The 23775-nt window shown below is 39.3% G+C and overlaps 1 protein-coding gene across 2 annotated transcripts in view; it reads right to left on the bottom strand.

Moving 5' to 3' along the window:
* Positions 1 to 23775, bottom strand: part of Ift80 (intraflagellar transport 80) — a 78128-nt gene that overhangs the window by 8650 nt on the left and 45703 nt on the right. For both annotated transcript variants that reach the window (XM_041658995.1, XM_041658994.1), the window contains 9 exons: positions 21294 to 21412; positions 19410 to 19484; positions 17987 to 18150; positions 14116 to 14180; positions 12666 to 12801; positions 12152 to 12299; positions 9188 to 9359; positions 7970 to 8059; positions 7694 to 7866 (listed from right to left, as the gene is read on the bottom strand). In XM_041658995.1, the coding sequence (XP_041514929.1) occupies positions 7694 to 7866; positions 7970 to 8059; positions 9188 to 9359; positions 12152 to 12299; positions 12666 to 12801; positions 14116 to 14180; positions 17987 to 18150; positions 19410 to 19484; positions 21294 to 21412 (1142 nt within the window). The remainder of the gene's footprint in view (positions 1 to 7693; positions 7867 to 7969; positions 8060 to 9187; positions 9360 to 12151; positions 12300 to 12665; positions 12802 to 14115; positions 14181 to 17986; positions 18151 to 19409; positions 19485 to 21293; positions 21413 to 23775) is intronic.

Genomic DNA, 23775 nt, shown 5'->3' with positions numbered 1-23775 from the left:
GGGTTGGAACATCTTACCTGCAACAGTAAAAGCAGACATACATAGGGAGATGTTCTGTACTGGGGCTTTTCAAAAATTCTAAGGAAGTAATTTGGTATGCAAACATCAATACATTTAGTCATGCAGAAAAGATAATATAATGTCTAATTGGGTATTCTGAGGTTAGGTTCTGAGTATTATCTACATTCCTGTCATTATTATAATAATAAAACATGCATTAATTATTTGAAGAGTAATGGCTAAAAGATTTACATATGTGCTATTTTAAGTAAGCTCTAAATGCATACACACTGGGTAAAAAATGATTCTCTACCACATTTAGGAGGGAACTTACTTCAAATTATATAAGGGTTTTGGGAACAGTGTGTCTCTAGTTTTAAAATGGTTTGGCAACCAAACAAATGTGACATTAGATTCTAGGGCTGGAATAAGTCCATGTATTTTAAATAGGAAGAAGTTATATAAAAAGATATGATAACTTCTAAATAAGATCTTTTGCATAACTTGAACAAATCAAAAGCACTTTATATAATTGGCAGACAATTAGAAATTATTCTATTAACATTTACACACAAGGTCAATGTGGTTACCTGGAGCATTCATTTCTTCCTCTCCTCACTTCAGTTTCTCAGAGAACATTAACACTCAGTTTCCAAAGTAGACACCAAACAGCTAAGCCTACCTACAAGTCTTTGGGCTCTGAATTCAGATTATGAAAAACAGATGCACAGCCAGTAAGAGCATGCTTCTCAAGCAGAATAACACTCGAATGAATGAAAACCTGTCCCACTTTAGATGGTCTCAGCAGAGGGAAGAGTTCAGGGACCTCAAAAGCAATCTAATACACCACCCAACACTTCCTTCTATCATCCAAGAATTAAGAGATCTAGCAGTGAGCATCAACACTTGCTGATTCCTGAAAACCACAGATGACCCAGACACTGTGGAAATAGACATATTACCAGTATTTAGTCTCCCTCTCCCTATCCCCCAAATAAACTTAAATCTCTAAGTTTAAGGCTCTTCATTCATGACCAATTTGTAGCTAATTCAGGAGACAGTCCCCAAAATGATTTAATCAACAATGTCGAGATGATGGGAAATTCTAAAGGTCTGGTTTCTTCAATGTGGAAATTATAAGCAAACACAAAAAGAAACAAAACCTATCTAAGAATGCATCAAAAACTCTTAACATAGCGGTCTTTTCTGGGTCTCCATTCAAATCATAAAACACTTATTAGAGAGCCCTAGGGAATGTGCAAGCATTTGATTGTTGCTAACTTAATTATCACCGTGCACACATCCAGCCATTCATGATGCTGAATTAGAACAAACTTAAGTTTTAACATAGCAGTGTTTGAAAAGTACCTCTCAAGTGTGAGCAGCTTCGTGCTGGGCTGGGCCAGACCGCCAGGAGGAGAAGAGTGAGTAGCAGCACAGCGGGCAGGCCAGCCCAGGCAGCAGAGATGAGAACCATGAGCAGCAGTGTGGGGGCCACCAACAGCTGTGGCCTCCAGAAATAATCTGACCACTGGAGCCTGAGCCCTGCCAACACGAGGAGGAATGACCATTTGAGCTTTGGGCCTGTAGGCACCTGAAGAAACAATCACCAAAGGTTCTCCTCTGCCTATACCTGAAGGGAAAATTAACAGAGCCCTAGTCCCCAACTACATCCGCTGGAGGAAAAGGGACCCCTGAAACACAGGCTCCAAGTGTTCCAAATGGAGGAAGAGATAGGTAGGCAACAGTGTAAGAATATATTCAACGACATAAAGAGCAATAGGGTGCCGCCAGAAACTAGTGGTTCTGCACCAGCAAGACCTGAGCATCCCAAAGCAGATGAAGCAGAAGAAACGACCTTAAAAATAACTTCATGAAGCTGATTGAGGCCCTTAAAGAGGATTTGAAAAATTCCCTTAATGAAATGGAGGAAAGGACAACCAAAATATTGGAAGAAATCAATGAATCCCTTAAATATAACCAAGAAAAAGCAATCAAACGGGTGAAAGAAATGGTTCAAGACTGGACAATCTACCCAAACTTAGGGGATACAATGAAAGCAGTGCTAAGAGGAAAGTTCATAGCACTAAATGCCTACATAAAGAAGCTGGAAAAATCCCACACCAGCAAATTAACAGAACACCTGAAAGCCCCGGAACAAAAAGAAGCAAACTCACCCAGAAAGTCTAGACAACAGGAAATAATCAAATTGAGAGCCAAAATCAACAAAATAGTGAACAATACAAAGAACTTTAAATCTCCGAAGAAAGAAGTGGAAGAAAACACCAGAAAATGGAAAGATCTCCCATGCCCTTGGGTAGGTAGAATTAACATAGTAAAAATAACAATCTTACCAAAAGCAATCTACAGACTCAATGCAATACCCATCAAAATCCCAGTACAATTCTTCACAGACCTCGAAAAAATATGCAACTTCATAAGGAAAAACAAAAAACCCAAGATAGCCAAAAAAAAAAAAAAAAAAAAATCCTATACAATAAAGGAACTTCTGGAGGCATCACCATCCCTGACTTCAAACTTTTCTGTATAGAGCTATAGTAACAAAAACCAGTTGGTATTGGCATAAAAACAGATAAGCGGGCTAATGGAATCAAATCAAAGACCCATATATCATCCCACACACCTATGAATACCTGATTTTTGACAAAGAAGCTAAAATTATAAAATGGAAAAAAGAAAGTATCTTCAACAAAGGGTGCTGTTATGACTGGATATCAACATGTAGACGGATGCAAATAGATCCAAATCTATCACCATGCACAAAACTCAAGTTCAGATGGATCAAAGACCCCAACATAAAACCAACCACACTGAACCTCATAGGAGAGAAAGTGAGAAATAGCCTTAAATGTATGGGCACAGAAGACCACTTCCTAAATATAATTCCAATAGCATGGACACTGAGAGCAGCAATTAATAAATAGTACCTCCTGAAACTGAGAAGCTTCTTGCTCTTTAGCAAAGGACATGGCCAACAAGACAAAACGGCAGCCTACAAAATGGGAATAGATCTTCACCAACCCCACATCTGACAGAGTACTGATCTCCAAAATATACAAAGAACTCAAGAAACTGGACACCAAAATACCAAATAATCAAATTTAAAAAATGGGGTACAGACCTTTTAAACAGAGAACTCTCAACAGAGGAATTTCAAATGGCTGAAAGACACTTAAGGAAATGCTCAACATCTTTAGTCATTGAGAAATGCAAATCAAAACAACTCTGAGATAACATCTTAAACCTGTCCGAATGGCCCCAAGATCAAAAACTGATATAACTGATGATAACTTATGCTGGAGAGGATGTGGAATAAGGGGAACACTCCTCCATTGCTGGTGGGAGTGCAAATTGGACAACCATTTTGGAAATAAATGTGACAATTTCTCAGAAAATTAGGAATCAATCTATCCAAGACCCAGCAATACCACTTTTGGGCATATACCCAAAGGATGTTCAATCATATCACAAGGACATTTGCTCAAATATGGTCATAGAAGCATTATTCGTAATAGCCAGAACCCAGAAACAACCTAGATGCCCCTCAACTGAAAATGGATAAAGAAAATGCGATACATTTACACAATGGAGTACTACTCAGTAGTACAAAATAATACACCTTGAAATCTGCAGGCAAATGGACTGAACTAGAAAAAAACAGACTGAGCAAAGTAACCCAGACCCAGAAAGACAAATATAATGTTCTCACTCATAAGTGGCTTTTAGACATAAAGCAAAGAATAACCAACCTACAGTCCACAACCCCAGAGAACCTAGACAACAAAGAAGACCCTAAGAGAGATGTACATGGATATGCCTAGGAAGGAGAAAAAGACAAAATCTGAATAAATTGGGAGCATGGGGAACAAGAGGGAGAGAGAGGGAAGGAAGAAAGGAAGAGGACTGAGGAAAAATGTATAGCTCAATTAAAATAAAATTTAAAAAATACTTATTAGGTAACAGAGAAATAAGAACACTATAATTGCTAATAATTTTTAAGTATGATTATGGCATTATGGCTGCTAAAATCTTTTAGAGATACACCCTTAAATACAGATAAAATGTGATAATTATAGTCTGTCTTAAAATAAATGTAAGAGAAGGGAGGGTGTGGAGACGGCACAAAACTCAATCAGTGTTGAAGCTGACTGATAGTATTCATCACACTATTTTTTGTGCTTTTCCATAACAAAGATTTTTTCAATTTCATCTTTTTGGTTCCTCCCAATGTATTTTGCTAAATACTCTTTTTCTTCCTTGCATATACTAGGCAAGTATTCTACAAATCAAGAGCTACTCCCAATTATTGTCTCGTGTGTGTGTGTGTGTGTGTGTGTGTGTGCGTGTCTGTGTGTGTAAGTCAGAAGGTGTGATACTGGGTGTCATCCTCAATTGGTCTGCACCATACTACTTTTTAAAAATGTTTTGTATAATTTGTTAAATTTGTTCTTTGACATTTTCATGTATGAAATGCATTCTTATTATTCTCACCTTCCACTCCCTCATCTCCCTCCCTCCTCCCCTGTAACCCTCCTACAAATCTCTTTCCCACATTCATGTCTTTTTGTGTGTGTTTAGTGACACACTAAGTTTAACCAGGGTCCTCAGTGTTACCATGAGTAGAGAATTACTCAATGACTCCCCATATCCCAGAATCTTTCAATAATCTATATTAGAGCAAGAAGAGGTATGGCCACAAGGACCACACCTAATTGCTGATATGGCCAGTTTTGAGCAAGTAAACAGAGCTACTGTGAGTTCAAGATTACATACAGTGAAGGTCATGCCCAGAAGAGAGCATTCAGAAGCAGCCCTCCCCATCTTCTGGCTCCCTCTTCTGAGATGCTCCCCAAGCATTGGAGGGGATGTTATAAACATCTTGCATCTTGCTAGGTCTGACCACTCGTCTGTCACTCTACCTTACTTTTTAAACACGGGGTTTCTCACTGAACATGGGCTTGCAACAGCTAAGCTGGCCGGCCAGCAACCCCAGCATCCTTCCCCAAAATGATGAGCTGAAACTTGGAAATGTAAGCCAAATAAACCCCTTTTTCTAAACACACACACACACACATCACTTTTTCTACTAAGTTGTTTCTTAGAGGGCCGCTGTGAGCTTGAGGCAAAAATAGGCTATACAGCAAGACCATCTCAACTGCTCCCCTGCCAAAAAAATTGGTGGAAACAACATTTTAAATACCAGTTTTCCATATTTTTCACAGAATTCTAATGGTGTATAATGTTCTGTTAGTTATTTGATATAGTACAATAATATTACTCATTACTTATCTCTTTCCAAACTAATTAGCTTAAAATTTAAACAGGTTATTCATTCTTCCAGAACCAACATTTTTCCTGATCTTCTATTCATTATACAATAGTAACAAACTCATGTAAATAAAGCACAAAGACAGATCAGCTGAATTATATAGATGGTTATAGCATGAAAGCATAAACAGATCATAGCATATTTATCACAAAATTGGCAAAATACATTTTGTTGCTTCTATTCAAGGGAAATGTAAAGATGGAATAACTACAGAGTTTATAGTCTAAGAGAGTTATTGCTGTAGGAGAATGCTCTTGTACACTCTAAAGATTTGTCATTCATATTGGTTTAATAAAATGCTGATTGACCAGTAGCTAGGCAGGAAGTATAGGTGGGTGACCAGATTAGGAGAATTCTAGGAAGAGGAAAGGCAGAGACACAGTCACCACCCAGACACAGAGGAAGCAGGATGAGGATGCCATATTGAGAAAAGGTACCAAGCAATGTGGCTAAACACAGATAAGAATTATGGGTTAATTTAATTATGGGTTAATTAAGCTGTAAGAGCTAGTTAGCAATAAGCCTGAGCAATACGTCAAACAGATTATAATCAATATAAGCTTCTGTGTGTTTCTTTGGGATTGAACAGCTGCAGCACTGGGCAGGACAGAAACTTCTGTCAAGTTATAAATCACTGAAGTTAAAAAAATACATCGGAATTTGACCTACAATGGTGTCCTGCCTATAAGATATTCTAACGACAATGGTGGCACAAAACTTGTTGGCCTAATAACTGATTTGACTTAAGGCCCATTCCATGAAATGTAACCTATACCCAACACTGCTTAGGTGACCTGGAACTAGAGGATAAATAGCCCAGGCACATAGAATAAAAACCAAATAATATTGGTCTAAAAATGAAAAGAAAAAATGGCATAACTTCTAATGATATTCTTCTTCTTCTTTTTTTTTTTTAATGATATTCTTCTATACTTGGGTCAGTGCCTTGTTCAGCCATCCTCAGAGAGGCTTCCTCTTGCAGCAGATGGAAACAAACACAGAGAGGCCCACAGTCAGACATTAGGGAGAAAATTAGAAACCTTGGAACACTCAGCCCTAAACAGGATGTCTCCATCAAATCCCTTCTCAGAGCTCTAGGAAACCACAGAAGAGGAGGCAAGAAGAGTGTAAGAACCAGGGGGGACGGAGGACACCAAGAAAGTAAGACCCTTTAAATAACATGGGCAAGGCTCAGGTGAACTCACAGAAACTGAGGCAGCACGCACAGGGTCTACACGAGCCTGTACCAGGTGCCCCCAGTTCAGTGTTTTATGGAAGTTTTGAGTGTGAGAACGAGGGGGTCTCAGTTCCTTGTGCCTTCTCAGGCTCTGTTTATCTTTAAAAAACATTAGTTTTTGTTTGATCTTACTATATTTACTTTGTTATATTTTAATATCATCTCACAGAAGCCTGTTCTTTTCCACTGAGGGAAGTAACAAAGTGGCTCCGGTAGGAGGGCAGGTGGGGGAAACTGGGAGGAGCAGAGGGAGGGGAAACTAATCAGGATATATCATGTGAGAAAATGATCTTTTCAATAAAAGGGGTAAAAAGGAAGATATGTGGGGGGTTTTGAGCCCAGGGAAGACAAGTCTGTAAAAGACACTTTGGACATGTGAAAGTATGTTTCAGTAATTTCTGGGTCACATAGTAACACAATCATGTTCACTGTGAGATGCGAACCTAAGGGAGTGATAGGAGCTCTTGGTGCATTATAAGAGCAGCTGGCACTCTCAGCAGGGGTGAAGGCTGCCCTACTATAAACCTTTCTTCCTTCCTCTCAGCATACTACCCCTCCAGTCCTTGTTTCCCTCTCTCTGGTTTATGGGATCAGGTTTCTCTTTCATCTACCCACAAGTCTAGATGAGATGGCTTCACTGTATACACTCTCCAGTAGACTGAATCTTTCTTGTTTCGACTGCTCCCTTAGCCTCTGAGCTCTCAGTCTCCAGTCTACTTCCCACCTTAGAGTTCAAGTCCTCAGCTGATTATACTACCCAGCTCATAATACACTTTTCAAAGTCAACCTGCCTGACACGGATGCACAATCCTCCCTCCCAAATCTATTAATAGTATCACTTCCCCAGCACTAAAATTATACATTTGGGAGGCATCATAAGACTCTTTTCTTCCTCAGACGAAGCATTAATTTCCACAAATGACATTTTCCAGACTGGAAAATGTTAAGATCCACCAGACAGAATACTCACAAATATAAAATGATCACATTCTCTTGTAGCATATGAAAACAATCAAATAGACCTGAAACTATAATTATCTAAGTTGCAGACAGAAGAACACATGAAGGTCAAAAGGGTCTTGGAACTGCGGAAGGGTTCTTATTACCTTTCCCAGTTATAGAGATCAATGTTGATCTGGATTGCCTGATAAACGAGGCCAGCCTGGAGAAGTAGTGTCTCAGCCTCCTGTATGTTCCCACTAAACATTAGTATGTGGGCCATTTTTGACTCTTTAGATGGAAGATCTTTTATAGCATTGATGTATCGAACTTTATCAATCTAAAAAAGAATGAGAAACATATTGTAAGTCAGTAATAGTATGAATCTAATAAATTACCTTAAGAAAAACTCACAAGCATGTACATAAACGTGATTTACTTACTTCACCAATTGCTGCATAGGCTATTTCCGCAGTAATCATATCTCGATTAGCAACTGCCATAGCCGCTAGGCAAGCCCACATGCTTTGCTCCTACAGTGAAACATGAGAGTAGGTATTTTATGTAGGTAGTCAAATTACCTATAAGCAATGGTCTTAATTCTAATGGTGATATAACTGAGTAATTAATTTACCAATAAAAAATTATAAAACATGGCAATGAAAAGAAACTAATAATAAAAAGTGTTATAGAAGCCAGACATGGTAGCACACCTTTAATCTCAGCACTGGTGAGGCAAAAGTAGAAGGCAGGTCTCTGGCAGGTCAAGGCCAGTTTGGCCTGAGCAGCAAGCTCAAGGCCGGCAAATTTCACTCTGGGTCTCTACTTAACAACATTATCATCAGATAGAGAACTTTTGAACAAAATTCTCTAAGCTTTTTTATTTCTAGTCACTAAGGATTTCTTTTCTACTTTATAACTCAAGATGGTGAGCTGAAGAAGGGACAAGGACTATACCTTAGAGGGAGTAAGAGGGATAGAGAGCGTCTCGCAGGACGCCACCACTGAGCCACTGTGAGGAAAAACATCTAGTCTAAGGGCTGTTACCCAACAGTCAATAAAAAGAGTTGTGTCCAAGCATGCTTAGAAGATACCAGATACAACCAAGTTAGGAAATGTTGATCTAAAACAAAGATTCTTTGGCTGATCTTTTTCAAGACAATTTTCTCTGTGTAAACCTGACTGCCCTGGAACTTGGTCTGTAGACCATGCTGGCCAGGGCTCTCCTAGTGGCTAACAGAAGACCTGGTCCCGCTCACAGGGCTCTCCTAGTGGCTAACAGAAGATCTGGTCCTCTCACAGGGCTCTCCTAGTGGCTAACAGAAGATATGGTCCCGCTCACAGGGCTCTCCTAGTGGCTAACAGAAGATCTGGTCCTCTCACAGGGCTCTCCTAGTGGCTAACAGAAGATCTGGTCCTCTCACAGGGCTCTCCTAGTGGCTAACAGAAGATATGGTCCCGCTCACAGGGCTCTCCTAGTGGCTAACAGAAGACCTGGTCCTCTCACAGGGCTCTCCTAGTGGCTAACAGAAGATATGGTCCCGCTCACAGGGCTCTCCTAGTGGCTAACAGAAGATCTGGTCCCGCCCACAGGGCTCTCAACCCTGCACTGCTATTAGGACTCATGTCTCAAAAGAACATATCCACGGCATGCATGATACCTTAACAAAGCGGCAAAGCCTCACAGCGTCTTCCCATTTTGAGCTGCTCACGTACTCATGGAGGATGGCAGGGTACGGAGAAATGCTCACGTGCACCAGGGAGCCATCAGCTCTTCTTATAGTCACCTGATTTCCGACAAAGCTCACTATATGGGGGTTTTTACTGTATTCGCTGTTGAAAACAAACGAAAAACTTAAACTATGTTTTGCAAAATTTTACATGTATTAAATTTGGAAAATAACTCTCATATTGAAAGACCCTACAACAGACCCCCTCCTCAAAACCCGCAGCTAGCATGCTCCCGGGGGAACGTCCTGTTTGCTTTAAAAAAAAATTCTCCGGATCAGCAGCCAGCCTGCTCTCGTAAGAACATCCCACGTGCTTGAGAGAGCAGGATGTCTATGAGATAGGAAGACTGCAGGGCAGGATGTCAATAAGATAGGACATCAACAAAGCAGGTTGACTGCAAAACAGGATATCTATGAGATAGGAACAGTCATGCCCCCCGCCTCATTCCGATAACCACGCTTTTGCTTCTGTAAACTTGCTTTTTGCTCTTCCCTATAAAAAGCCCGCTCTCCAGTTGGCAGGTGCGCAAGTCCTCTGAAAGACTTTGCTGCCCGCAGGTACCTGTGTTTACTCAATAAACCTCTTGCTAATTGCATCCTGTGGTCTGGACTCGGAGTGTCCTGGTTCTGGGGACTTCATTGGAGGAAAAGGTCCTCTCTGAGTGTCTTTCAATATATAATCTTCAAAATTCACCCCACCCATTTAACTCCAAACAGAAAGCATATTCAAATAAATATTTCAATATAACATGTAGATGATAGAAATATACTTGAAGCAGAATAAACCAACAATTTAAAATGGCAAAAGCTATTCCATACTCATTTACTCCCCTAATAGCACTTGCAGCAAGCTCTGACTGTTTGGATCCCCATGATAAAGGACTGGTCCCCTATGGAGTGTGATAGCGGTGGAGCCCAGGGATGTGCTCAGGGGGAAGGACACTGCCAGTGAAAGCTCCTAGGACCCAGCTCCTTCCACTCCCCTCCTTCCCAGCCTTGAGGGAGCAGCTCTGCCCCAGGACCCAATCCTGCCACACGCACTCTATTGCCGCAGGCCTAAAAGCAATGGGGCCTCTTGATCAAGGACTAGAACCTCTGAAACGCTGCCCTAAATATCTACTTCTTTTTCTAAGGTGCCTGTCTCAAGGACTGTTCTAGTAACAGGAAGCTGACTTTTCCTTAAATCTGAAGATAAATTATGAGAACAAATAACTTAGTTGTTGGTTTTGAAAATATTTAAAGGGAAAATGGAAAAATTAAGGTGAATTCCAAAATTATTGTCTCAAAGTAAAAACAGATGAACTTGGGGCTGGAGAAATGGTTCAGTCATTAAGAGCACTGGCTGCTCTCCCAGAGGACTCAGGTTCAATTCCTGGCACCCACACGGCAGCTCACAACTGTCTGTAACTCCAGTTCTGGGGGACCTGACACCTTCACACCAATACACATAAAATAAAGTTAAATAAACTATTTTTAAAAACCCTGATGAACTTAAAGTAAGGAGATGGATATCTTTTCATTAAATCAGGAATATTTTTGTTGTTTTCCTGAGACAGAATCCTACTGTGTAGCCTTGCCCGGCCTATGCTCACCAGGCTGGGCTAGAACTCACACAGATCTTCCTGCTCTGCCTCCCAAGTGCTAGGATCAAAGGCATGCACCACCATATCTAGTTAATTTATAAATACTTTTTAAAATAAACTTGTTTTGGTGCTTTTCTGGTATTATTATAGTTTGTGAACGTAAACACTAAAAATAAACTCAAAATAGATTTGAAAAGCAAAGTAAAGCTGAGACCTGAGAAATCTAACTTGTTGCTTTTGTGGAGAATAAGAAATTTTCTCTTGAGAATGTAGGAACAATTTTCCTGATACATGTAAGTTTTATTATTTTTAAAGATTTTTCATTATCTTTGGGGTGGCAGTAGGATCAGGATATATCCTGGGTGCATGAACTGGCTTTTTGAAGTCCATTCCCTATGGTAGGATACCTTGCTCTGCCTTGATACAGGGCAGAGGGACTTGGCCCTGCCTCAGCTTGGTATACCAGACTTTGCTGACTCCCCAAGGGAGGCCTTACCTCCTCTGAGTAGGTGGGTGGTAGGATAGGGGTAGGTGGGGAGGAGGGCAGAAGAAGGGGAGGTAGGGAGAACTGGGACAAGTAAGTAAAATTTTAAATTTCTTAAATGAAGAAAGCAAACAAAAAAGAGAAAAAAAGATTTTTGATGTGGAATTTCCCTCTGCATGCTATGAATATATTTTATTACCATTGTTAATAAAGAAGCTATTTTGGCCTATGGCAAGGTTGAATATAGGTAGGTGGGAAAACTAAACTGAATGCAGGGAGAAAGAAAGCAGAGTCAGGCAGATGCCATCTAGTTGCTGAAGGAGAAAGACGCCAGAACCTTACTGGTAGGCCATATCCTTATGGCGATACACAGACAAATAGAAATGGGTTAATTTAAGATATGAGGTAGCTAAAATATGCTTGAGCCCTTGGCCAAACATAGTTTCTGTGTGATTATTCGGGTCTGGGCGCTGGGAAACATAAGCACAGTCTCCACGTACAGATTTTCAACAAGTGTCATTTAATCTACCTTCAACATCACCCACATACTCAGCTGAGGAGACTGCAGGGTACAGAGCACTGGATCACAAAGAGCCTCACCTGAGCTACCACTAGACAAGACTGAGCTTGAAAACTATACTCGTTTATAAATATGAACAAGTAGTTCATATTTTATTTTCAAGTTGAGTCCTTCACTTAAATCTTAACAAACCAGCTTAGCTGAACAATTTATTTAGCTGAGTCTGATTAAACTTTAAAAACACACCCAGAAAAACGCATGGCAATTAGAGCTTCATTCACCGCCCAGAATCCAGAGCTACATGTTACCTTGCATCTCTTTCATACAACGTTTTAGGCAGGATGTCTCTGTCCACATAAATGGTATTAGGGTAATACCACACCGTGAATCGAGTATCTTGAATTCCACAAAGAATATTGCACGTATCACACCATGCCAACGTATGCACCATGGTTCCTTAATTCAGAAACAACAGTCATGGTCCATTAGTGTCAACAGATATTGGAATCTATCTTTAAAAGCAACTGGCAAACAAGATCCTAATTAGTGGAATGGGCATAGCTCTACATTCTGCTTGTGTAACAGTGAACAGACACAAAAACTCAGACATGCAACTCCTCAAATGTTCTACCGAGAACCGTCTGCCTTTAATCACCTGGTGTTTCCATGCTGATTTAGTCACAGAACTAAGATTTGCTATTAAAATCGAGTTACTAAGCAATGAAGAATGCAGCCTAGAATTCATACATTCATTCAACTATAAAGGCAGTTAGCACATGGTAGGCAGTCTAAGAAAACTGACATTAATTAAAATTACTTTACCAAGTTTAATAATCTGTTCCTCTTTCCCAAATCGTTTCACTGAGGTGATGTAGAGGTCTCTATTTTTATCAATGAAAGCAATTTTTCTGTCATTGGTAAGTCCTTTTTGATCCAGAGCAATTTCTGAGATTTCATTCTAAAATTTCAAAAAGTATGTAAGTATTGACTTCATTTTAGTGCTTGACATATGACCATTTAAATTAATTATCAGTACATTTCTGTTTTTAAAGATCAATTAAACCAATTGTGGTGGCAAATGCCTATACTCCTAGCACTCAGGAGCCAGAGGCAGAGAATTATGAATCTGAGGCCAGCCAGGGCTACAGTGCAAGATACTGTATTGAGCAGAAAAAATAAAATACAACAAAACAACAATAAACGAATCAATTAATGCCAATTACCTACCTGAAATAATAAAATGTCCCTATTAAATTATTTTTTTAAGCCCAGGGAACATAGATTTAAGCCTTAAACCTGTGTCCTCCTTTAACGTTCCATGCTGGAGTGACAGAGGAAGCGCTATGACCAGCCAGACTGGAAACTTGGACACCCATCAGCTGGCAGAGTAAACAAATGGGTACTGCCGGACAATGTTACCTTACGTGATGGGTGTTGGGAGAAAGAATGTTATGTAACCATATAGAAGGACCTCCAAATATGGTTTTCTATGAAGAAAAGAAAAAGCGTAGATCTATGTGCTCCATTGTTGCGTAAGCAGAGGGAAAAGACATTCCAGTGCTGGTGGCCTCTAAGATACTAGCGATGGTGGTACTCATCTGGGAGAATATTGAAAACTAGTTTGGTAGGAAGAAATTGTTCTACCACCCATTTTAATGTATTTTACATTTCTGACTTACATGAATTTATACATTATATAAATGTAAAACAACTCATGACTAAAGGAGGAAATAAAGTAACAATTCATCAGAATTGTTAAGTAATATTAAAAACATCCTTATGCTCTGAAATATCACTTGGTTTTTGTTAAAAAGATAACTGTAATACAATGTGCTCCTTTACTTAAGACTAAACACCAAATCCAATATACACATTACAATTCATGGTGCTTTGTACTTTTACAGAGAATAATTCCCCTCTCTAATACAGTCTTGAAAGCTAAAGAAAATGCTGCCTAAGGGCAGGTCAGTAAGAAAACCACCACAAGTGCATAAAGACATCTTTATCAGAACATGTTGTTGGAAAGAGCGGCAGTCTGGTCAGCAGACACCCGTCACACCATTGGCTCACTTGACTCGCCTGCCAGTGTCCTGTGTCAGGGTTCCCCGGGCTTAGTCTTCAGCTATGGCACTTTTAGAGAAAACATGGAGGATATATACTCATTTTTAAATATGAAATTACCCTGTTTTCTTCCTTAAAGGATAGCTACTAATTTCAAAAGGGAATTAACTAAACAGTGGTCATTTATACTAACACAGCAAATGTTTATTACCTTATGAGAAAGAAGTTTCCCATCCCCTAAGGGTTTTCCAGTTGATGCTTCAAAGAGGAAGATTACTTGAAAAAAAGAGCAGAACATTAGTGTGTTATATTAGAGCCACTGTTGGTAGATTCCAGTGGCACTACCATAATTCTTAGGAGAAATTATTTAACTTTATGGATCACAGAGCCCCTATTAGCCCAGAAAATAAAGGACACAAAACTTCTAATTATTAATGAGGTAACATTTTTTATGAAAATAATAGAACTAAAATTTTTCCTAATACATATTGCCTAATTAAAACTGTTATTAATGATTAAGGATTAATGGCCCACAGGTTTATCATGGCAAGTCTAAATATGAATATAATGTTAAATTCTGGTATCTCTGATTTATATCTCTGTAATACATAAAAGAAATTATGCATTAAGTACCTGCCTACCACGATTCCAGGCAGTGTACTATATGCTGTTTCTATTATACACTCATGTGGTAAAATAAACAATTTATCCTGGGTTCTTGGCCAGGAGCTTCAAAACCCCTTAACCTTTCCGGAACACACAAGTTTCTTTGCTATGTTAGAACAACAGATTCCTCATGGGCACTTTCTTTACTACAAGATAAGGGTTCACAATCAGAAAAACCAAGCAGCAGTTAACAGGACGGAGCTTTAAGGTCCCTGGCTTCTGTGAATACGAAGGGGTCTAGAGACTTAGTTCAAGTGAGTGGCTGATGATTTAGCCAGCCACACAATGCAATAAATCCCCAAGAGTCAGAAAAACAAGCAGCCGACAGGGAAAGTGATGGCAGTCTCAGGCAGAATACCCTCAATTTGGGGGGTTGTATGAATTCTGAATATTCAGAGTTTGAACAAAATTGAGGTATACCAGGTTTGGGAGGAAATGGACTGCCAATAATTAAGAAACTCCATAAATCATTAATGTTTTTACAAACTGATGACCTTGTAAAACACTCAGCTCCCAGCTTCACAGAGTATCGGCTGCCTTGCCTCAGAACTATAGCAGGTCATAAGCAGCCCATACTTTTATAGACACATGCCTTGGGGGCTCAGTCACTTCTCAGCCCGAGAATTTCCCTGAACTCGAGGGAAGGTTCTAGAACTGTGCCTTCCATATTTCCAGTGAACTCATTAATTTTTAGAACTAACTTAGAGAAAAAAAATGAGTGCTATTATGGACTGGATCATAACTGTCTCCCCAAAGCTCTCCAAAGCAAGGAATCAGAAGCTTGGTTACCTAGAAAAAGATCTCCTGAGTAAATTGGGAACATGGGTGCCATGGGAGAAGGTAGAACGGGAGGGGAGAGAAGGGGAGAGGAGCGGAGAAAAATACATAGCTCAATAACAACAATATTTTTTTTAAGGCCAAACATAAAAGCTGATGTCTGAAGGTAAAAGAAGTAATCACTGACTACTTGAAAAGACTGAAGTGTATGAAACACTCTTAAGCTTCATGTGTGAAGGAAGTCTGACTGACTAATGAACCTCAGGATCTGTTTGTTTTTTTTAAGTTTGAAATTTATTTTTCACTTGAATCTGGTAAATAAGACAAATAAATATGTTCTTATGCACATAAAAAGAAAAAGAAGTTTGGTTGCCAGCCTACAACAGGAGGTGCTAGAGTCTAACAAGGAAGTCAGGTGTTAAGGGTATGCCTCTGTGGGAAATGGTGGGACCCTAGTCCTCGCCTCTTTCTTGGCTTCCAGACACCACGCACGAGTGGTTTGCTCTACCATGTGTTCCCTCCTATAATGTTGTGACTTGTCATAGGCCCAAAGCAACAGGGTCAAGTGACCATGGACTAAAACCTCTGGTACTGTGAACACAAATAAACCTTCCTGTCTTGTAATTTATGACTGCAGGTAGACAGAGCTAGTACATCTCTGCATAAGATGCAGCTTATAAAATATTTACTTTCTATTAGATGACTATTTTAGAATTATTTCTTAGGGAATTTTCTTTTTCTTTTTGAAGGTTGTTAGCAATGGTTTATTCTCCTAAATATTAGTTAAAAGACTTAGCTCCCATGAAGATATGCAGAAGATATGTCAAGATTAAATAATTTCCCTAGATCAAGAGTTGGTTTTAAGACAGGATGTTTTCTAGGGCCAACAGTTCTATGAAAAGAAACTGCAATGTTTTAAAATTCTAAACCACTATACCACTTCACATCTGTTGGAATGGCTATTATAAAAGTCACAACAACAAAGACAAAAATGTTGGTGAAGATGTGGGAAAACTGAAAATTGTTAGTAATAAAATGGTGTTGCTGCATAGAAAACAGCATGGAGGAATCTCAAAAGATTATAAATAGAACTCCAAATGAGCTAGGAATTAATACCATTTGTGAGAAGCAATGGTCTCAGCAGCTCAAAGAAACATTAGCATTCCCACAGCCATTGCTACTCACAACAGCCATAATATGGAATTTGTCTGATCAGTAGATAAAGAAAATGTGGTGTGCGTGACAGAAGGGGAAGGGATGGCAGGAGAGGGAGAGAGAGATTATTTAGCCTTATAAAAAAAAGAAAAAAGTAAACAGGGACTGGAGAGATGGCATAGTGGTTAAGAGTACTGACTGCTCTTCCAGGGGTCCTGAGTTCAATTCCCAGCAACCACATGGTGGCTCACAACCATCTACAGTGGGATATGATGCCCTCTTCTGAAATGAAGGCATACATGCAGATAGAACACTCACATACATAAAATAAATAAATTTTTAAAACAAAAAACAAACAAAAAAAAAGAAAGAAAAGAATTAAAGACAGAAAAGAAATCCCTGCACATCTGGAAGACATGGTAGGTGAACTAAGGTAGCCAAGTAGTGCACAGTTCTCCCAGTGTGAGGTGCCTATAACAATGACTCTTAGAGAAGCAGATAGCATCACAGTGGTTGCCAGAAGCAGGGGGATAGAACGGATGTAAAGTTTCAGTAATGCAGGATGACTGATGTCTAAAGCTCCTCAGTCCAGCACTGTGTACAGTGACCCAGTGTACAGCTGGGGGGTGGGGGGAGGCATGTTATCACAGATAAAAATAGTAAATGGGGCTGGAGGTATAACTCAGCGGCAGAGTGCCCAGCAGGGTCTGGGTCTGCCATCTCTCCGCCCTCCTCTCCCACTGCCTGGCTCATGCTGACCCGAGGATGTGGCCTTTGGTGTCTCTAACACGCTGGTTAGCCCTACCCAGAATCGTTCTGCTTGTTTGTGCTGTCACAGTAGTGCCCTGCACTGCCACAGCCAACAGTTGACCACGTCTTCACACCTTTCTTCTACTTCACTGACTTAAAGTATTAGCTGAAAATATGTAAATAAAATAAGTGGCCCAAGGAAGAACATTTAGAGTATTACTAAATAAACAGAAAGGGAGTGTTAAACAAGTTGAAAACCTTAAAAATCAATACATATTTTAGAACCATAATCTTGAAAAAATTCCCTGATGAATATACAAAGATTTATTTATCACTGGTCTTAGATATTGAGACAACATATATTTTATTCTGTTAGTATGACAATTTCAGTTCTTATTTAACTCATGTTTAGGACAAATCATGGAATTCATAATTTTCCCACATAATGCTAACATACTAAGAGATAAAGAAGGCTGGAGATTTGGCTCAGAGGTTAAGAGCACTGACTGTTCTTCCAGAGAACAAAGGTTCAATGCCCAGCACCCACACGGCAGTTAACAACTGTCTGTAACTCCAAGATCTGACACTCTCACACAGACATACATGCAGGCGAAACACCAATGCACATTTTAAAACAAGAGAAAGAGATGAAGGAATGAAAGTTCATGAAAATTTTACAGAATTATGAGCTGCGTGAAAAGTTGGCATGAGAGACTGTACAAGGCTAGACTTACTCTTTTCATCAGCTTTGTCTTTTATTGCTACAGTGTCATTACTCAGGGACACAGTCTGTGCATTCAGAATGTCTGTTCTCATCCCAGGAAACTTTGGAGAAGAAATGAAGCGCCCTTCATAGGAGTGCAAATAGATACCACCACCATCCACCAGGAGAAAATGTCTAAGAGAAAAACACATGGGAAGATAACTGTATTTTCATTTCTCTATTAAAGAAGAGTTTATCCTTTGAGGGAAAAAATGTAAATCCTACAACTGCAACAAGTATATAGACGAAGACTGAAATATTTTAAAAAATGAAAGGATTTGTTTTGATTTGTTTTCTGTTTTTTTTTGTTTTGTTTTTAAATACAGGTGGGGAAAGAAAATAAAAATGGCCAAAATCAAAATCCTATCTCCTAAAATTTGATTTCATTTACATTATGACCTCAACTCATTTCTTCTCTTGGGAAGGAAACCCCATGCAAAGGCAAAGTTTTCCAGTCATGGATTGTTGTAAGAGCCTGCATGTTTGTTTTTCGGCTGCTCAGCCCTGAAATGACCATACAGAAGCTAAATTATTTGCAATTCTGTTTGTCCAATAGCTTACGCGTATTTCTGGCTAATTCTTATATCTTAAACTAGTCCATCTCCATTAATCTGTGTATCGCCACATGGCTGTGGCTTACTGGCAAAGATCAGTAGTAATAAAATAGTTTCTTCTCAGAATTTATATTCTAAAAAGATATTGAAAGTAACATGTAGGTTATATATCCATTATATTAAATTTATTATCAAGAAATTTATTAGATACTAATCTTAAATGTATGAAAAATTCAACACAAGTAACATTAGAGTATCAATATGAGAGACTGACGGGACAATTAGCTTGGTCCCCTACTTTCTGTTCATTTGCTTTTTTTTTCACTGATCTACTTTATTTTTAGTTCTTAAATAATAGAAACAGACTGATCCCAAATGACTACCACATCATTTTTCATGAGATTTTTTTTTTTAAAGATGTATTTTTCCGTATACCTTCAATTCCAGCACTCAAGAGGTAGATATGATTGGATCACTGTGGGTTTGAGGCCAGCCAGGTCTACAAAGTGAGTTCTAGGACAGCCAGAGCTGCTACAGAGATATACACTGTCTTGAAAAAAGTTAATTTTATCTTAGGTATATTCATGTTTTACCTACATGTATATAAATGTATGGGACACATTCAATTCCCAAGGAGGCCATCAGAGGACACTGGAGCCTCTAGAACTGGAGTTATAGATGGTGCGAGCCACCATGTGGGTGCTGGGGACTGAACACAGGTCCCGCCAAGAGCAGCCAGTGCTCTTAGCCACTTCATCATCTCTCCAGTCCTCTAAGATGTTTTAAAGAGTGTTTTACTGCTGCATGAGCTACCCAACAGTTAAGATATAAACAAATTACCTTTCAGCCTGGAGAATTAAACTAACAGTTCCTTCTTTGAGGTCAAATATAAGTGGTGTATTCCAGTTCTTCGTACTAAAAGATGAATAAAATGAATTTTATCAGCATTTCAAATACTAAACACATTTTAGTAAGCAAGCAGTTACTCATCTTAAATGGTGAGTTTAATTTCACAAATTGTCACATACATTATTTCTATTAAAGCACCTGATAAATTACTCTAAAATTATTCACTCACATGTATGTATCCTCAACTAAAAAGCAGAGATTTTGTGTCCCCAGCAACTAGTACAACAGTCTTTCCATAAATAAGTGCTCACTGGAGTTACGGCTCATGAACTTAGGACTCCGAAGAGCTAGCCCTTGTTCTGCTGGCCATCACCTCTGAGTCTGGCCAGGCTGTCTGAGAAGCAGCAGCAGCATGGCACGCTGAGGATGAGTGAGGCAGATCTGGGTTAAATACCGGGCTGTGTCATCCCAGCCACATGACTTTAACAAGCTTGGCTTCTGTAAACTAAGAGTCTTTGTTGAAGATAATAAAGAGCTAGAGAGGTGTCTAACAAGCTGCTGATACAGATCAGCACTGAAGTAAAGAATGTAGTAATAGCATGATGATGGCACACAGCTTTGATCCTAGCACTCAAGAGGCAGAAGCAGGTGGAGCTCTGAGCTTGAGGCTAGCCTGACCTGCAAAGTGAGTTCTAGGACAGCCAAATCTACATAGTAAGACCCTGTCATCCACCGCAACCCCATACACACAAATCCAAAAATAACACATTGAACATACTTATTCTTCCTATAGATCTTCTAGTGTTTTTTGGATTAAAACAAACTTATTTCTGTAAAGTAGCCTGTAAATGTAAGCTGCAACCATGCTTACTCAATGAAGTGAAGAGTAGATGCACAAATAATTCCTTCTCTCTGTTTTTTTTTTCTTTTTTTGTTTTTTTGAGGCAGGGTTTCTCTGTAGCTTTGGAGCATGTCCTGGAACTAGCTCTTCTAGACCAGGCTGCTCTCAGATTCACAAAGATCTGCCTGCCTCCCAAGTGTTGGGATTAAAGGCATGTGCCACCACCATCTGGCTGGAAGTTGACTATTAAATATAGCCATTGCCCAAAATTAAATTATATAAATTTACTATGATAGGCAAATTATGTTCAAAACAAAGGTAACAAAAGCTCAGGATTTATCCCTCCAGCTTCATCTGCCCCAGTGTATTATACACACCCGAACTACATGGTGGCAGCAGTGTATGCTGACTGGCATCTCCTCTCCCGTTCAGCAAAGTCACGCTGGTAGCTTACAATCGGCCACACCATACACTTCTACATCATCGTAATCACAGCCCGTGAATGAGGTCTGTCTGCTTCCGCCCTGATACCAAGTGTGCTTCAAATTCTCAGCCAAGCTCTTAGCAATTCCCATTCTTTCCTCTAGTCAGGAGGACACTGAATGTATTTTACTTCCACTCTCTCACAGCTCTGGGCCATCAGCGAACATTTAGGATTACCAGAACCCCATGTCCTTACTGAACTCTTTAGCTGCTAGTCATCCTGCTACAGTGAATCTACTGGCTCCTCTCCTCGGCTGTCCTAAGCCCTGGGCTTTGAGTTCCGATTATACCAAAGCCTTAGGAACTGTAAGTAAACACCATATCACATGAGATAGTTCCAGTTTCAGAAGTATTAACCTTTGAAGCACAAACTTAATCAGATCTATTTTCATTATAGCTTAGAGTGTTTCCTTATATCCTGGTCTAAGATATGGTGCTTATCAGTAAAGTTTTGAGAAAGGTCACACCAAATGGCATTGATATGAAAACTTGAAAATAAACCTCTGTTTCAAACAAAAACTCTGGATTTTTAGGAAATGCAAGATGCTTACGAGAACACATAGCACTGAAGAGACGTAGAAACAACTAAGTGTGCGTGGTTCAAAGACGCTTTGATGACTCTGTCTCGGAACTCCAGTAAATCCACGGCATCGTTGAGAACATTACGAACCTAAGCAGAAAGAAAAGGAAAAAAATTGACATTTTTAAAAAATCAAATTTTAATTAGATAAGCTAGTAAGATTTTAATATGCACAAAAATTCAACAAACCCTTAATTAGCTAAGAATATAAAAAGTATTCATCTAGGCACAAGCTGATATACTTTGATATAAAAGTCAACTGTGAAAGTACAGATACAAAAAATTCTCTTAGAAATAAATAGAAAAGACCTATAAGGATTTTGAATCTTCATGCCAAACTAAGCAATGTAGGAATGGGATAAAGTTAAAAATGCTCCAGCAGTGAGAAGCAGTTAGAGGAGGGTGACTTACAGAAGCTGGAAAGAGACCATATGATTTCTGTCCAAAAGAGTAAGAATATCTCTTTTCTGGTTAGATTTTACTTCATATTTTAAGTTCTAGAAAAAGAGATATAATTGCTTTTAAAAATCAAAAGTGGAGGAGGTATTGTTTTGTTTTTTAATGTACAATAAAGAAGTCAAACTGCAGAGAGAAGGGAAAGTACTTCCATAGATGAAAACAGGTAAGAAAGAAGGTTAAGAAGCAAACTGGAGTCAGGTGTGGTGACACACACCTTTAAATCCCTGCACTCAGGAGGTAGACACACAGAGACCTTAGAGTTCAAGGCCAGAGCTACACAGAGAAACCCTGTCTCAAAAACAAAGAACAATAACAACAAAAGAAGCAACTGGAAAGGGGAGATTCAAAACACTTACTAGGAAAAAGCACAATCCCACTCTGTGCAATCTTGAAGCTGCTTTAGTCTGCCATAGCTTGCATGGACTAACTGCCCCTTACATCCAGTTATTAAGTTACTGAGCTGCCTATCTGAAGTCAATCAACACCATGACTGTCTGCATCCTGACAATCAGCCCATCACCTCCGTTATCTCACACCCTGTTAGCAGACTTGTCCATTCTTCACTTCTGATCTTTGGTACCCTGCTGGTCAGTCCCCCTGGGAGCTAATCCGCCTATACCCATCAGTTCTGAGTCTGTGCAGTCGGCACTAACCTCTGGAGAAGATTCTCTAGGAACAGCTGACAGCAGCAGGACCCCATGAGTATTTTCACTTTCTGGAAATTTCATCATTTCATTTTCTTTACAGCTGAATGAAATTCCATTGTGAGAAAAAAATCTTACAGACATTAATAACAGACAAATTTGCAAGGATTTTAGCATTTGGCCATATTGGTCAAAAGTCCTGAAGTCAAGGAACAAACAATAAATCAGGAAAGAGTGTGGATTGCGCTTTTTCCTAGTAAGTCACCTAAGTAATCACCTCGAGCTGATGAGGGAGGGGGACTTGATCGGGGAGGGGGAGGGAAATGGGAGGCGGTGGCGGGGAGGAGGCAGAACTCTTTAATAAATAAATGTCTGCCAGCAGCTTGAATAAACCACTGTGAATCTACACATGCTGTAGAGTTGGAAAACAAAATGAAGAACTGTAAAGCAACAATAAAAGATACAGAATAGCATGTTTAATACATTATCTTCTATCCAAAAGTGAAAGGGAGTTTACATATATGGGCATGGTTATATTTTTTCAAGTACAAAAAATATTAATTAGAACTTAATAACATATTATAAGAATAATGTGGCTGGGCGGTGGTGGTGCACGCCTTTAATCCCAGCACTCAAAAGGCAAAGGCAGCCAGATCTCTGTGAATTTCAGGCCAGCCTGGTCTAGAGAATGAGTTCCAGGGCAGCCAGGGATACACAGAGAAATTCTATCTCAAAAAAAAAAGAAGAAGAAGAAGAATGTGTTATTTTTATATATGTAGGATTGTTAATGTCTTTGGGAATTAAATTTTTCTTTTAAGAGATAAGAACAGCAAATAAAAAGTAAAAAAAAATAAAATCTCTATAACCTTAAGTATGTACTAGGACTTTTAGTCCTATATTTAAATTTATGATTTATTTTTAGTTATGAAAATCAAATCCATTTTGTCTAGAAGTCATGATCATTGTATGTAGCACCTAACTTTAGTCTCCATACAAACAATTCTTCACAGAAGCCAGGCCTTCATGGGAAAATGGATGACTCCAATTACGGCAGAGCAGACCAAACTGAAACAAACACCTCAGCTCCATGAGAGCAAATGGAGAGAACATGGTAATCACTCTCACAATCTTAAAACCACAGCAAAGCTGCTCTGTGCTGTATCTGCTCAGGGCAGGGTTGCTCTCAAATAATCTCTTGATGCTTACATCACCTTATACTTTGTCCTGAGGAAATACACAAAAGAGGCCTGAACTATCTTGTCCCACCAGAAAGCAAGGATGTCACTGAAGACACATCAAAAGAAGTGAGAGCAATAAAATACCTTGATGTAACTCTAACCAAGCAAGTGC

This window comes from Microtus oregoni, unplaced genomic scaffold (genome assembly GCF_018167655.1).
Source record: "Microtus oregoni isolate MIOR12 unplaced genomic scaffold, Mior012 000010F_ref0000083, whole genome shotgun sequence".
NCBI classification, from domain to species: domain Eukaryota; kingdom Metazoa; phylum Chordata; class Mammalia; order Rodentia; family Cricetidae; genus Microtus; species Microtus oregoni.
This window is presented reverse-complemented; position numbering and strand designations above follow the sequence as displayed.